The sequence below is a fragment of the Balaenoptera borealis genome (genome assembly GCF_965194805.1).
Source record: "Balaenoptera borealis genome assembly, chromosome: X".
Classification (NCBI taxonomy): Eukaryota; Metazoa; Chordata; class Mammalia; order Artiodactyla; family Balaenopteridae; genus Balaenoptera; species Balaenoptera borealis.
The window spans coordinates 85,184,264-85,200,009 of NC_138881.1; the positions used below are offsets into that span (position 1 = coordinate 85,184,264).

The following is a 15,746-nucleotide window of genomic DNA, read 5'->3' on the forward strand; positions in this document are numbered from 1 at the left end:
TTTGTTTTTTTGTTTTTTGTTTTGTTTTTGGAGAGAAAGGATCTTATTAGCAGAATCGTTTCATTTAATAGACATAGATCAAAGTACTCTGATTTTCTATTTCTAATAGTTTAGTAAGTTGTCTTTTTAAGGACCTTACTCATGTTATTTAATTTGTCAAAATTATTGATATAAAATTTTTTCACAGTTTTGTCTTATCCTTTTCTTGTTTGTAGGATCTATAGCAATGTGCCCTTTTTCATTCATGAAATTGGTGATTTTTGTTTCCTCTCTTCATTTCTTGACTTATCTTGCCAAAGTCCCATCAATTTTATAAATAATATAAGGCAACTTTTGCTTTATTCATGCTATATGAGAAAAAAATAACAAACATTATATAATAAATATTTTTCTCTCCCTCATGTACTTGTAGATTGGCTCTATTTCATTCCCTGGGTCAGCTAGGCTTAGTCCAGTCTGCAAGTAGGAATTGACTTTGGTCCACATTTCTCCTCATTTTTCTTAAACTAGCAAACACTCTGGGCATATTCTACTTGTGTCAGAATACAAAAGTGCAAGTGGGAGAGTAGAGAATTGCTATTTTTTTAAAGACTTAGATTTGGAACACTCACAGTGTTGTTTCTACCCACATTCTCTTGGCCGAAGAAAGTAATAAGGCCAAATGCATTCATGTGGTGGGGAAGTAATACTTGCTCACAGTGGAAGGGGCTGTAAAATCACAAAGCAATGGATATGAATGCATAATTCTCTTACATGAGAGAGAGGAGTTAGCAGCAACAATGTAATTTATCACATTATTCTTATCAAAGAATTAAATTTTGGCTTTGTTTTCTCTGTTGAACATTTGTATTTTGTTTTATGGATTTAAAAAAAAATCCAATTTTTCAGCCTTTTATATATTCATGAATATGAAAATATATGCATGAAAGAACATAAATTTCCCTCAAAAAGTTTATCTGTATTCCATAACTTCGGATGTGTTGTATCATTATTATTACTCAGTTCAAAATATTTTCTAATTTCTCTTGAAATATTTTTAAATTTAATTTATTTTTTATACAGCAGGTTCTTATTAGTTATCTATTTTATACGTATTAGTGTATATATGTCATTGAAGTGCTTAATTTGCCTTTATTTGTTTGATCATTTGGGATGAGTATATAGCTCAATTTCCAAGCATTTGGTGATTTCCTAATTATGCTTTTCATTATCAGTGTCCAGCCTAATACTACTGTATCAGAGAACACTTTTGAATAATTTTACTTATAAGATGTGCTTTAAAATCCAGCACGTAGTTATTTTTAAATGTTCCATGTGGACTTGAAAATATGTATATTCTGAATTTGTTGGGTCCTGTGTTCTGTGTATTTCTTTATTGCAAGTTTGTTAATTGTATTGCTCATTTTTTCATCCATGTGTTAAAATATCCAACTATCATTGTGAATTTGTCTATTTCTTCTTTCATAGCTATAATTTATGTTTTTCTTTATCTATTTTGAGCTGTTATTGGGTGAAGTTTTAAAATTGAATCACTTTTCTTTTGAACTAATCATTTTATGATTACCGAATGTCACACCGTATCTCCAGTAATGCTTAAGTATATATTGTGTTATATTGAATAAGCATTCTTCTTTTATTAGTATCCTTTTCCACTCTTTTTTACATCTCTGAATCCCTATATTAAGGGTATGTATCTTTTAGGCAGCATAGGTTTTTAAAATTTTCTTTTGTTTTTTTCAAATTCTTTTTAATTTGATAATCTTAGATTTTACTTATTTAGTCTATTTATATTTAATAAAATTACTGATATATTTGGATTTATATCTAGTATCATACCATTTATTTTCTATTTACCATATTTGCTATGGCTTACCAGTCTACTTTATCTTGTCTTTTTTTTTTTTGCCTTCTTACAGTTTTATATTTTTCCTTTTTCCTTCTATTAACTTTATACCTATTTATTCAGTTAGTATTATTTTAGTTGCTATCCTAGAGATTACAACATGTACTCTGTATTTATTAGAGCCTAATACAAATTATTACTTTACTATTTTTCTGATAATGTTAGAACCTTAGAACACTTTATTTCCTTTTACCACATTCTTGCCTTTTGTATTATTTTTCATAGATTTTAATTCTACATATATTTAGTGGCTTTCAGTATAATGCACATAACATATAACTCACAAATTTAAAGTATACAAGTATATTCACAAACTTGTGCAAAAGTAAACACAAACTAAATTTAGAACATTATAATTCTCCCTCCCCAAATAAACCTTAGACCCATAGTGGTCACACCTGATTACCTCCCACCCCACTGCCAGACCTAGGCAACCATTAATTTACTCTCTCCCTCGACGTATTTTCCTCTTACCGCATTTTCATATGAATGATACCATGTAATATGTGGTTTTAATAGCTGGTTTTATTTCCAATCTCTCAATTCTACTCTGTTTATCTCTATGCCTATGCTTATACCAGTACCATGCTCTCTTGAATATTGTAGCTCTGTAGTAAGTTTTGGAATATGTGATATCTGAGTCCTACAAATTATTTCTTTTTTAAAATTGTTTTGGCTATTCTGAGTTCCTTGTATTCTCATATGTATTTAGGATCATGTTGTCCACTTCTACAAAAACCTGGCCCAGATTTTGATGGGGATTGTGATGAATCTGTAAATAAGTTTGGAGAATATTGCCATTTTAACAATATTAAGTCTTTATATCCTTAAACATGGGCTGCCTTTCCATTTCTTTGTCTTCTATACTTTCTTTCAATGATATTTTATAATTTTCAGTGTATAAGCCTTATACTCCTTGTGTTAAATTTCTTCCTATTTATTTTATTTTTAGGCTATTTTAAAAGGAATATTTTTGTTTTAATTTCCTTTTTGTATTTTTCATTGACAGTATATAGAAATATAATTGATCTTTATATATTGATCTTATATTCTGCATCCTTGAAGAACATACTTAATAGTTTTTAAAGATTTATTGTGGATTCCTCTATTGTAAGGCCTAAAATTTCAAGTGCTGCCTTTGACATCTTTGAGCCTCAGGACCCCAAATATATAACCACAACTTCTCCTACTCTCACCAGATATGCTCCACATCCAGTAGGAAGGGTCCCCCACCTGGCTGGTTCTCCTATCAACTGGACCAGATCCACCCCACCCAGTCCTCAACCTAATGTGTTTCACCTCCCTGCCAGCTCGTAAAAACATTCAAATAAGCCAATCACTTGCTCCATTGGGAATCAGGGACACCTCACTTCTTGGTTCCTATAAAGCCTGCCTTACATAGTTACTGCTGTTTCACTCTGCACCCAGGTATAACATCTGTGTGGCCCTGCATGGTGTATGGTGTCCTCCTTGCTCCAGCTGTGAGTATACTGCATTAATGAACGGCTGCCAATTTCATCTGTACAGTGTTTGGTGTCATGTGTTCAACTATCTTACACTGTTTAGGGCAGGGGATCCCTCCTTCACTAATGGAGTGAATAAGAGGTGGTTATAACAATTTTCTAAGATTTTCTATATACAAGATAATGTCAACTGACAATAGAGAGAGTTTTACTTCTATTCTAATCTGGATGTCTTTTGTTTTATTTCCTTGCCTAATTACTCTGCTTGGAACCTCCAATACAAAGTGGAATAGAAGCAATGAGAGTGGATACTTTTGTCTTGTACCTAATCTTAAAGAACATAATTCAACATTTCGCCATTAAGTTAGTTGTGGGTTTCGTAGATACCTTTTATCAGGCTGAGGAAGTCCCCTTGTACTTTTAATTTGTTAAGTGTTTTTATCATGAAATGGAGTTAGATTTTGTCAGTGCTTCTTTTTGCATTTACAGTAAGTCCCCTACATACAAATGAGTTCCATTCCGAGAGTGCGTTCATAAGTCCAATTTGTTCGTAACTCCAACAAAGTTAGCCTAGGTACCCAACTAACACAATCGGCTATATAGTACTTTATTGTAATAGGTTTAGAAAACTTTTCACACAAATAATACATTAAAAAAAAAACAAACACAAAAAATAAAGAAAACATTTTTAATCTTACAGTTCAGTACCTTGAAAAGTATTGTACAGTAGTACAGTATAGCAGCTGGCATGCAGGGGCTGGCATTGAGAGAACAGGCAAAAAGAGTTACTGACTGGAGGAGGGAGAGGAGGTAGGAGATGGTAGAACTGAAAAATCATCAGCAATATGAGATGGAGGGGAAGCTGCAATTTCACTGACGCCTGACGTTGATTGCACAGGTTCTGGTTCCTTGCTGGATTCAATTTTATCTACCCTCCTGAAAAAACAATCCAGTGATATCTGGGTAGTAGTTCATTTTTCCCATCATAGATGACACGGTAGCACTGTATTGCATTCTGAATGGCTGCTGCAACCTTCATGTACCGTTTTACATTCAGGTCCTGTGCCTCAATAACTAACAGTGCCTCCTCAAATAAAGAAAATGCCCTTGCCATTTCCTGAATCGTGAATCTCTTCAGTTCTTCAGTTACTTCTTCTTCCTCTTGTCTCTCTACATTCTTTCTCTGGGCCTCCAATTCCATCAGGTATTCATTAGTATGCTCCTCGTGTTGCACAGCAAGGAGTTCAATGAAGTCATCCTCTTGCAGATCTACCTCCAGGTTCTCGCTGAGGGTCACTAAGTTGCTGAAGACCTCTTTGGACTCCTCATCCACCTTCTCAAATCCACAAAAATTGTGAATAAACTGCAGGCAAAATTTCTTCCAAACCTCCTTCGTGGAGATGGCCATAACCTCATGCCAAGCAAAGTCAATGTTTTTTATGGCCTTGTAGATGTTATAGTCCTTCCAAAATTGTTACAAGGTTGTTCCTGATTCATCACTCACCTTTACTGCCTGACAAAAAGTGTGACGTAAATAATATTTCTTGAAAGTCGCTATGTTATAGTGACTATATTATATCCCTTGTCCATAGGTTGTATGAGCGATGTAGCATTCAGTAGCAGATGCATTACTTTGACCTTGGGATGAAAGTCGTCCATGAATGGAGGGTGGCCCAGAGCATTGTCGAGCAGCAAAAGAATGTTGAATGTAATGTCCTTCTCCAAGCAATATTTCTCTACCTCCAGGAAAAAGTGGTGGAAAAACCAGTACTGGAAAATGGCCCGTGTAACCCAGGCTTTGGGGTTACTCTTCCACACAACAGGAAGAGAGCCTTTGGCTATGTATTTAAGGGCTCTCGGGTTCTCTGAATGATAAACTAAGGGAGGCTTCAGCTTCATATCGCCGGAAGCATTGCCACCAAACCACAGTTAGCCTTTAGTTAGTATGCTTTATAGCCTGGTATCAACTTTTCCTCCTTACTGATGTAACTTTGGTCTGGCATCCTTTTCCAGTACAATCCTGTCTCGTCCACATTAAAAACCTGCTCAGGTAAATATGCGCCTTCATCAATAATTTCTCAAAGTGTTTCGGGAAATTCCTAGGCAGCTGCCATATCTGCACTCACTGTATCGCCACTTACTTTTACCGTGTGAAGGTTGGCTCTAGCCTTGACCTGATGAAACTAACCATGGCTGGCATTAAAAGATGTGCCCTCTGATTCTTCACTGTGTTTCTCCTTAAAGTCTTCATAAAGGCTTTTAGCTTTCTCTTGAATCAGCGTTAAGCTGAGTGGGACTCAACACTGATGCTGAGCCTGCATCCACACACTGAGAAGTTTCTTCACCTCCTTCATCACTTTTGATTGCTTCTTCGATATTATTGTCAACATCATTGGCACAGCAGACTTCACATGTTCCATGATCTTGTCCTTGTTCTTTAGCATCGTGCCAATGGTTGAACGATTCACATTATAAGAATGAGGACATCTACCATCTTTTCGCCTCACTCTAGTCTCTCAATTATTTTCACTATTGTTTCCATTGTTATCACTTGGCACTTCATAGCAGTACCAGCTATATCACCACTGATTTTATGTTTGCTTCCAGATACCCTGGGCTTGAAATAAAGATACTGTACTACTGCACTCTGTACAGAACTATACAGTAAAGTACACAAAAGCACAACCACTTGTATAGGATGCACGCCTGTGACAATGCATGCCAGAAATGTGAACTAACTTATGTGATTGGATATGCAAACACATGTTCGCATCTTTGAAAGCTTAAAACTTGAAGGTTCGTGTGTAGGGGACTTACTGTATTCAAATAACTGTGCTTTATTTTTCCTTTTAAGCTATTAATACGATGTATATTATTGATTGATTTTACCTGTTAAATGTTGTGTTCTGGCATAAATCCTATTTGGTCATGGTATAGGATCCTTTTTATATGTTGCTAGATCTGGATTGCCAATATTTTGTTGAAGATTTTTGTGTCTATGTTCATAAGAAATACTGTTCCATATTTTATTTTCTTATCATATCTTTATCTGATTAAGATATCAGAGTAGTATTTGTCTTGTAGAAAGATTTGTGAATGATTCCATGCTCTGTAGTTTTTTGGAAGTGTTTGTGAGAAATTGGTGTTAATTATTCTTTAAATATTTCTATAACACTATAAATACTTAAAAATTTCTGTACAACCATCTGAGCCTGCCCTTTTCTTTGTAAGTTTTTAAATTACTAGATAAGTTTCTTTATTTGTTATAAATATATTTAGATTTTATTTTTCTTCTTGAATGAGTTTCTATAGTTTGTATATACTAGCAATTTTTTTCATTACATCTAAGTCATTCACATAAAGTGTTCCTGGTATTCTTGTATAAACACTTTATTTCTGTAAAGTCAATAGTGATCTCCCTTCTTTCATTCCTGGCTTTAGAAAATTGATTTTTGTCTTCTTTTTCCTTGACCAGTCAAATTTGTTGATCTTTTCAAAGAACCACCTTTTGATTTCAATGATTTTCTGTATTGTTTTCTTTTTCCATTTATTTCTACCCATGCTTATTTCTTTCTTTCTGCTTGTTTTAATTTAGTCTTCTTATTTTAGTCTCTTATGGTGGAAGACTATGTTATTGGTTTGAGATATTTTTTTGAGAAAATTCTTTTGTAATATAAGCCTTTGAATCTACACATTTTCCTCTAAATACTGTTTTAGCTTCACCCATGTTTTGGTATATTGGGTTTTAATTTTCATTCACCTCAATGATTATTTTCTACTTTCTTTTATTATGTCCTCTTTGACTCATTGGTTATTTAGGAGAATGCTATGCAATTTTTACATCTTTGTGGATATTCCAAATTTACTTCTGTTATTGATCTTTAATTTTGTTACATCATGTTCAGAGAACATACTTTATATAATTTCAAACCTTCAAATTTTTGAGGCTTGTTTTATGGTCTACTATGTGGTCTACCTTAGAGAATATTCTATGTGCTCTTGAGAAAAATATCTTTTCTGCCATTGTTGGATGGAGTGTTTGTATAGGTGTTTGTTAGGTTTACTAATCTAGTTGGTTTATGCTCTTGTTAATGTTTTATTTCCCCTTGTTGAACTGCCTATGTCCTTTATCCATTATTAAAGTGATTTATTGACATCTAAAACTATTATTACTAAATTATTTCTTCTTTCAAGTTTGTCACTTATCACTTCATGTATTTTGAGGATTAGGTGCATATATGTTTATAATTGTTATGCCTTCCTGGTGGATTGATAATCTTATCAATACAAAACATTCTTTTTTGTCTCCAGTAAAAATTTTGTCTTAAAGCCTGTTTCATTTTATATTAATATAGCCACTCCAATTTTCTTTTGGTTGCTGTTGCATCAGTATTTTCTTCTTCCTTCTACTTTTAACCTATCTGTACCTTTTAAGCTAAAGTATGTCTCCTGTACCAGTATATAGTTGAATCTTAATTTTTTAATTCAGTCAGATCTCTGCATTTTGATTGGATTGTTTAAAACACTTACATTTAATGATATTATTGATATAGTTAGATAAACATCTGCCAATTTATTTTTCTTTACTCTATGCCTCATGGGTTTTTCTCCTCTTTTCCTTATTTACAGACTTATTTTGCAACAAATGAATATGCTCTATTGTGATACTTTAATTTGTTTAATTTTTTATAAGCCATAGTTGGGAGATTGTTTTTTAGTGGTTGTTCTAGGATTTACAATATACATCTTAACTTATCAAAATATATTTCCGATTTATACTGACATTCCATTGAAATATAAGTCTTTACTCTTAGTTACTCTATTCTCTCCCCAACTCTTGTTTTATGCTATTATTGTAATACATATTATGTCAATATATTTTATGAACCCAACAATACATTTTTAAAATTATTACTTTATATACATTTTTCTTTTAAATAACCTGAGAGGAGAAAGCAGGGCAAGTACATATTTATAGAGTTTTCTATTTTAACCTTCCTATTTACCATTTTTCTACATTTCTTCCTGTGGATGTGATTTATTATCTGGTCACATTATATTACAACAGTACAGCTTTGTTCCCAGCCCACATTTTTGTGCCATTATATTTAAATACATTACATTTATATGTGTTATAGACCTGACAATACAATTATATACACAGAATGTTCTCTGAAATCTTTTAAAATCAGTAAGAGAAAAAAGGTGAAATCATGCAATTATGCTGTCTTTTATTATTACCTACATGAGTACATGTACCAATAATTTTTATGTTTTCATATGGACTTGAAATACACTCTGATGTCATTTGATTCAGCCTGAAGAACTTATTTTAGTGTTTCTTCTAATGTGGGTCTGTTTGCAATATGTTTTCAGTTTTTGTTTATCTGGGAATGTCTTTATTTCACTTTCATATGAAAATTAGTTTTGGTGGATATAAGATTCTTAGCTGACAAGTTTTTTCCTTGCCACTTTGAATATGTCATTTCACTGCATTCTGAACTCCATCGTTTCTAATGATAAATCAGCTACAAATTTTATTAAAGTTCCCATGTTCTTGATGAATTGTTTTTCTCTTGCTGATTTCAAGAATTTTTATTTGTATTTGTCTTTCAATATTTGACTTTGTTTTATATGGTTGTGGATCTCAATGTTTATCTTACTTTAACTTTTTTTGGGTTTCTTGGATGTATACGTTAATGTTTTTCATTAAATGTGAGAAGTTTTAAGTCATTATTCTTTCAAATATATGTTCTGATTCTTTCTGTCTCTCCTCCCCTCTCCTGGAATTCCCTTTATATATATATTTGTACACTTAAAGGTTCTCCACATTTCTCTGGGGTGCTGTTCATTTTACTTCATTTTTTTCTCTCTTCTTCAGACAGCATAGTTTCCATTGATGTGTATTCAAGCTAGCAGATTCTTCTGCCAGCTCAAATCTAGCGTTGATCTCTCTACTGAATTTTCTATATTGACTATCACACTTTTTAACTCCAGAATTCCTATTTTACTCCTTTATATAATTTCTGTAACTTTATTGGTACTCTCTATTTGATGAGAAATTATCATCATACTTTCCTTTAATTCTTTCATCTTTGATCATATCTTTTCTAGTTGCTTTGACATCTTTTTCTGCTTAGTTCAACTTCCGGGTCCCTCAAAGATGAATTCTACTGCCTGCTGTTTTTCCTGTGCATGTGTCAGACCTTCCTGTTTCTTTGCATGTCTCATGATATTTCTTTGAAAACTAGAAATTTTAGAAAATATAATGTAGCCACTCTGGATACTAATCTCCTGTACTGCTCATTCAAACTTGGTTTTGTTGTCCTTTACTTGTTTATGTAATGACTGAGATGGACTAGTTCAGTAAAATCTATTTCTCTTACAGGGTGCAGTCTCTGATGTTGCTCCACAGAGGCCACAGCCTTGTGCATTTTCACAATCTCTCTGAATACCAGGAATGGCTCTCATTTTAGATAAACTTTTTTGACTGTTTTTTCTCTGACCTCCTGATTAAACTTCTGATCTATCTGCAATATTGGTATCATAACCATCTGTTAGATTTATCTAATTGATTGCTCTATTGTTTTTGTCCTCCTAAATTTATATATTGGGCATAAATTGTTCCATAGTTCTATTCAACTGAAGTTGAGCTTTTGACTTGCTCTGACCCTACCCTAGATAGAAAATCTGAGTGGTTTAGCTGGAGCTGGAGGAGGTAGAATGGGGAACTCACTCTTCATGGTGGACTCACCCAGGTCTTCTCTATGTAGCAGGATCTGTATGTGTGTGTGTGGGACGGAGGGGGTGAACTAGTGCTGTCACTGCCCTTTATGGATCTTCTGCAGTATAAAGCCAGGGAGAATGGGATCTGACAATGCTCAGTAGCTTCTGACTCTACCAAGAATATGTCTTCCAACTCAGGAAGCTGAGAGTATGAGAGCTGACTTCAGCTGGTAAGTCCATTGAAGCAGCTTTCCCACAACATATAGCTATGCAGGAAAAGAGGGACTGCAGTGTTCACCATCTACCCCACCTGTATCTTCATTACATAGTGGGCATTGGAAATGGGGGAACTGGTACTACCTGGCTGCTACTACTTGCTCAATATAGGTCATCTGCAGCATAAAGCCACAGAAAATGTTGATGTTGGCCAGCTAACAAAACCACCTAGAATAACTCTGAATGGCTCCCTGGCTTCTCAGCATGGCTTATAAAAGGCATTTTGTCTATAGGTTCTGGAGGTATAGATGATGAGGGCTGTGGCAGCTGCTTCAAGTGCAATGATATATCACTGTAAACTCGCTCGTCTTCTAGTAAAAAGGAATCATACAAGGATTAATTTGGGGAACTTGGCATAAAAGTTTTATAATTTTAAAATGAGCTGGCACCCGCATGTGTGTTTTTTTAACTCCCTTAGTTAAAATGGCAATTTTATTATTATTATTATTTTTTAACAACTTTATTGGACTATAATTGCTTTACAATGGTGTGTTAGTTTCCTCTTTATAACAAAGTGAATCAGCTATACATATACATATATCTCCATATCGCCTCCCTTCTGCATCTCCCTCTCACCCTCCCTATACCACCCCTCTACGTGGTCATGAAGCACCAAGCTGATCTCCCTGTGCTATGCAGCTGATTTCCACTAGCCATCTATTTTACATTTGATAGTGTATATATGTCCATGCCACTCTCTCACCTCATCGCAGCTTACCCTTCCCCCTCCCCTTGTCCTCAAGTCCATTATTTACGCCTGCATATTTATTCCTGTCCTGTCCCTAGGTTCTTCAGAACCTTTTTTTTAAATTAGATTCCATATATATGTGTTAGCATATGGTATTTGTTTTCCCCTTTCTGACTTACTTCACTCTGTATTACAGACTCTAGGTCCATCCACCTCACTACAAATAACTCAGTTTCATTTCTTTTTATGGCTAAGTAATATTCCATTGTATATATGTGTCACATCTTCTTTATCCATTCATCTGTCAATGGATACTTAGGTTGCTTCCATGTCCTGGCTATTGTAAATAGAGTTGCAATGAACACTGTGGTACATGACTCTTTTTAAATAATGGTTTTCTCAGGGTAAATGCTCAGTAGTGGGATTGCTGGGTTGCATGGTAGTTCTATTTTTAGTTTTTAAGGAACTTCCATACTGTCCTCCATGGTGGCTGTATCAATTTACATTCCCACCAACAGTGCAAAAGGTTTCCCTTTCCTCCACACCCCCTCCAGCATTTATTGTTTGTAGATTTTTTGATGATGGCCATTCTGACCGGTGTGAGCTGATACCTCATTGTAGTTTTGATCTGCATTTCTCTAATATTTAGCAAATTTAGGCATCTTTTCTTGTGTTTGCTGGCCATCTGTATGTCTTTTTTGGAGAAATGTATACTTAGGTCTTCCACCCATTTTTGGACTGGGTTGTTTGTTTTTTTGATATTGAGCTGCATGAGCTGCTTGTATATTTTGAAGATTAATCCCTTGTCAGTTGCTTCATTTGGAAATATTTTCTCCCTTTCTGAAGGTTGTCTTTTCGTCTTGTTTATGGTTTTGCTGTGCAAAAGCTTTTAAGTTTCATTAGGTCCCATTTGTTTATATTTTCATTAATCTAGGTGGTGGATTGAAAAAGATCATGCTGTGATTTATCTCAGAGAATGTTCTGCCTATATTTTACTCTAAGAAAATTATAGTATCCGGTCTTATATTTAGGTCTTTAATCCATTTTGAGTTTATTTTTGTGTATGGTTTTAGGGAGATTTCTAGTTTCATTCTTTTACATGTAGCTGCCCAGTTTTCCCAGCACCACTTAATGAAGAGACTGTCTTTTCTCCATTATATATTCTTTCCTCCTTTGTCATAAATTAGGTGACCATAGGTGTGTGGGTATATCTCTGGACTTTTTATCCTGTTCCATTGATCTATATTTCTGATTTTGTGCCAAGAGGGAATCAAAAAATACCTAGAGACAAATGGCAATGAAAACATGACAATTCATAACCTATGGGATGCAGCAAAAGCAGTTCTAAGATAGAAGTTTATAGCAATAAAATCCTACCTCAGGAAACAAGAAAAATCTCATATAAAAAACCTATCCTTACACCTAAAGCAACTAGAAAAATAAGAACAAACAAAACACAAAGTTAATAGAAGGAAAGAAATCATAATGGTCATAGCAGAAATAAATGAAATAGATGTGAAGAAAATAATAGCAAAGATCAATGAAACTAAAAGCTGGTTATTTGAGAAGATAAACAGAATTTATAAACCTTCAGCCAGACTCACCAAGAAAAAAAGAGAGAGGATTCAAATCAATCAAATTAGAAATGAAAAAGGAGAAGTTATAATGGACACCACAGAAATACAAAAGATCATAAGAGATTACTACAAGCAAGTATACACTAATAAAATGGACAACCTAGAAGAAATGGATGAAGTCTTAGAAAGACTGAACCAGGAAGAAATAGAAAATATGAACAGACCAATCTCAAGTGCTGAAATTGAAACTGTGATTAAAATTTTCCAACAAACAAAAGTCCAGGGCCAGATGGCTTCACAGGTGAATACTATCAAACATTAAGACAAGAGTTAACACCTACCCTTTTGAAACTCTTCCAAATGAAGGAACACTCACAAGCTCATTCTATGAGGCCACAATCACTCTGATACCAAAACCAGGCAAAGATATCACACAAAAAAGAAAATTAGAGGCCAACGTCACTAATGAACATAGATGCAAAAATCCTCAAAAAAATACCAGTAAACCAAATTCAACAACACATTAAAAGGATCATAAAACATGATCAAGTGGGATTTATCCCAGGGATGCAAGGATTTTTCAATATATGCAAGTCAATCAATGTGATACACCACATTAACAAATTGAGGAATAAAAAGCATATGATCATCTGAATAGATGCAGAAAAACCTTTTGACAAAGTTCAACACACATATATGATAAAAACTTTCCAGAAAGTGGGCCTAGAGGGAACGTACCTCAACATAATAAAGGCCATATATGACAATCTTACAGCTAACATCATACTAATTGTGAAAAGATGAAAGCATTTCCTCTAAGATCAGGAACAAGAGAAGGATGTCCACTCTCATGACTTTTATTAAACACAGTTTTGGAAGTCTTAGCCACGAATATCAGAGAAGAAAAAGAAATAAAAGAATGCAAATTGGAAAAGAAATAAAACTGTCACTGTTTGCAGATGACATGATACTATACATAGAGAATCCTAAAAATGCTACCAGAAAACTACTAGTGAATCTGGTAAAGTTGCAGTTTACAAAATTGATACACAGAAATCTGTTGAATTTCTGTGCACTAACAATGGAAATCGGAAAGAGAAATTCAAGAAACAATCCCATTTACCATCGCATCAAGAAGAAAAAAATACTTAGGAGTAAATCTACCTAAGGAGGCAAAAACCTGTGCTCAGAAAACTATAAGATACTGATGAAAAAAAATCAAAGCTGCCACAAACAGATGGAAAGATATACCATGTTCTTGGATTGGAAGAATCAATATTGTGAAAATGACTATACTACCCAAAGCAATCAACTGATTCAACACAATCCCTATCAAATTACCAATGGCATTTTTCACAGAATTAGAACAAAAAATTTTACATTTTGCTTAGAAGCACAAAAGACCCTGAATAGCAAAAGCAATCTTGAGAAAGAAGACCAGAGCTGGAGGAATCAGGCTTCCTTACTTCAGAGTATACTACAAAGCTACAGTAATCAAAAGAGTATGGTATGGGCACAAAGGCCATACATATTTTAAAAATATGTTTGTTTCTTCTTTTATCTACTAACTAATGTGGCTATCTCAGTTAGCTTTATTAAAATACAAATGACAGAACAGAGAAGAGTAGGCATAGCCATTCATTTGTACAATCAGAAGATGCTTTAGTCATAAAAGAAAAAAAAAAAAAAAGAACCAAGAAGAGTCTCAAATTCATGAGACTGTGGAAGTTTTCACCAATGAAAGGAAAACCTTTTACAAACTGGGACTCAGAGTAGTTCTTTATTTTAAGGTGCTGATGAAATTATATGTTAAGCAGATTAAGTGGAGACCATACAAAAATTTTAAGTAATAAGTTTTCAATGTCAAATGATTTCCCACATGTTAATTTTCTAACTCCAAATTCTCCAACAGACCCAATTCTTAGCGTGATAGAGTAGGCCTTTCCTCCCAGCTACTTATTCTTACAACTAAAACCCCCTCAGATGTAACTTAATAAGTAATCATAAGAAAATTCTAACAGGTAGAAAGAAAAAGTTGGACTACCTAGGGAGCTCAGGACTTCAGGTACGACATGGCAGTGGCTTCTCAAGCTTTGCTTATTGGCTAACACATATCCTGAAAATGTTATTGCAACAGGCTCTGACTCAAAACACTAACCAGTAACACAAAAGAAGCTTCAAAAAAGCTTATTCTTCCTAGTCTAGAAACCTGAAAAATGGTAGTCTAATAACAGAAAACCTTTTTAACAATAACTATTCTACTCCAATCAGACACCAGCAGAAATAAATTGCCTCCTCCCCATGATATCAATGGGGTGAATGAGGAGCTGATATGTAACCACACCACATGGAATCATGTTGTGACACTCCAATTTACCTGCATGGTAAAGCTGGTGAGTCCAGACAGGGAGCTAATTAATCCCTTGCTTGGCAGAAGCAGGTGATGCTCTGATTTCCCCATTGGATTGTGTTGGCAGGGCGGAGGAGGGAGCTATTTATTCATTCACCTCTCCTTGAAAGCAGGACACTCTTTGATTCCTTCTCTGGGGTAGTATGAATGAAGCTGAGTAGGAGCTGATCTTTCATCTCTCACTTAATGGAAGCAAGTGGTGCTAGATTTTCCTGCTGGAGTAGTGGCAAATAGAGTCCAACATCAATCTGAGCATCCACTCTCACTTGTCAGCAAAGAGAGTTAACAAGGCAGTGTGAGGTAAAGCTAGTATCTAATCTGCTTCATCCTCACCCCAGAGTCAGTGGATCTCATTGAGGGGCTGTGCCTATACCCCCACCTGGCATTACTATGAGACTCAATATGGTGGTGTGAAATGGAGCTAGGTAGCACTCCACTATCTTCCTGGTGTCAGCAGGGCCCCAGGGGGAACTAACCGGCCACAAACTTCTAGAAACAGGTCACTGAAAGAGGAGATGTGAAGCAAAGCTTAGTGGCACTCTATCTCCTACCAGTGTCAGCAGGGCCAATGGAAAGCTGGGCCTCTAGCAACATTCAATATCAGTTGCACAGAACAAGGTGATTCAAAATCAGGATAATGAGCACTCTGCTTCTCCACATCCCTTCAGTCAGTTGGGTCCAGTAGGGAGCTGATCCTCTATTC

General features: G+C 34.8%; 1 protein-coding gene across 1 annotated transcript in view; it reads right to left on the reverse strand.

Annotated features, from left to right (window-relative positions):
- The window catches only part of LOC309620732 (tigger transposable element-derived protein 1-like), a 69,941-nt gene continuing 54,195 nt past the window's right edge, over nucleotides 1-15,746 (reverse strand). The window contains exon 2 of the mRNA XM_082377598.1: nucleotides 1-15,746. This exon is cut by the window's right edge and continues 24,838 nt beyond it. Coding sequence (XP_082233724.1) covers nucleotides 4,295-4,774 — 480 coding nt within the window. The 5' untranslated portion in view covers nucleotides 4,775-15,746 and the 3' untranslated portion in view covers nucleotides 1-4,294.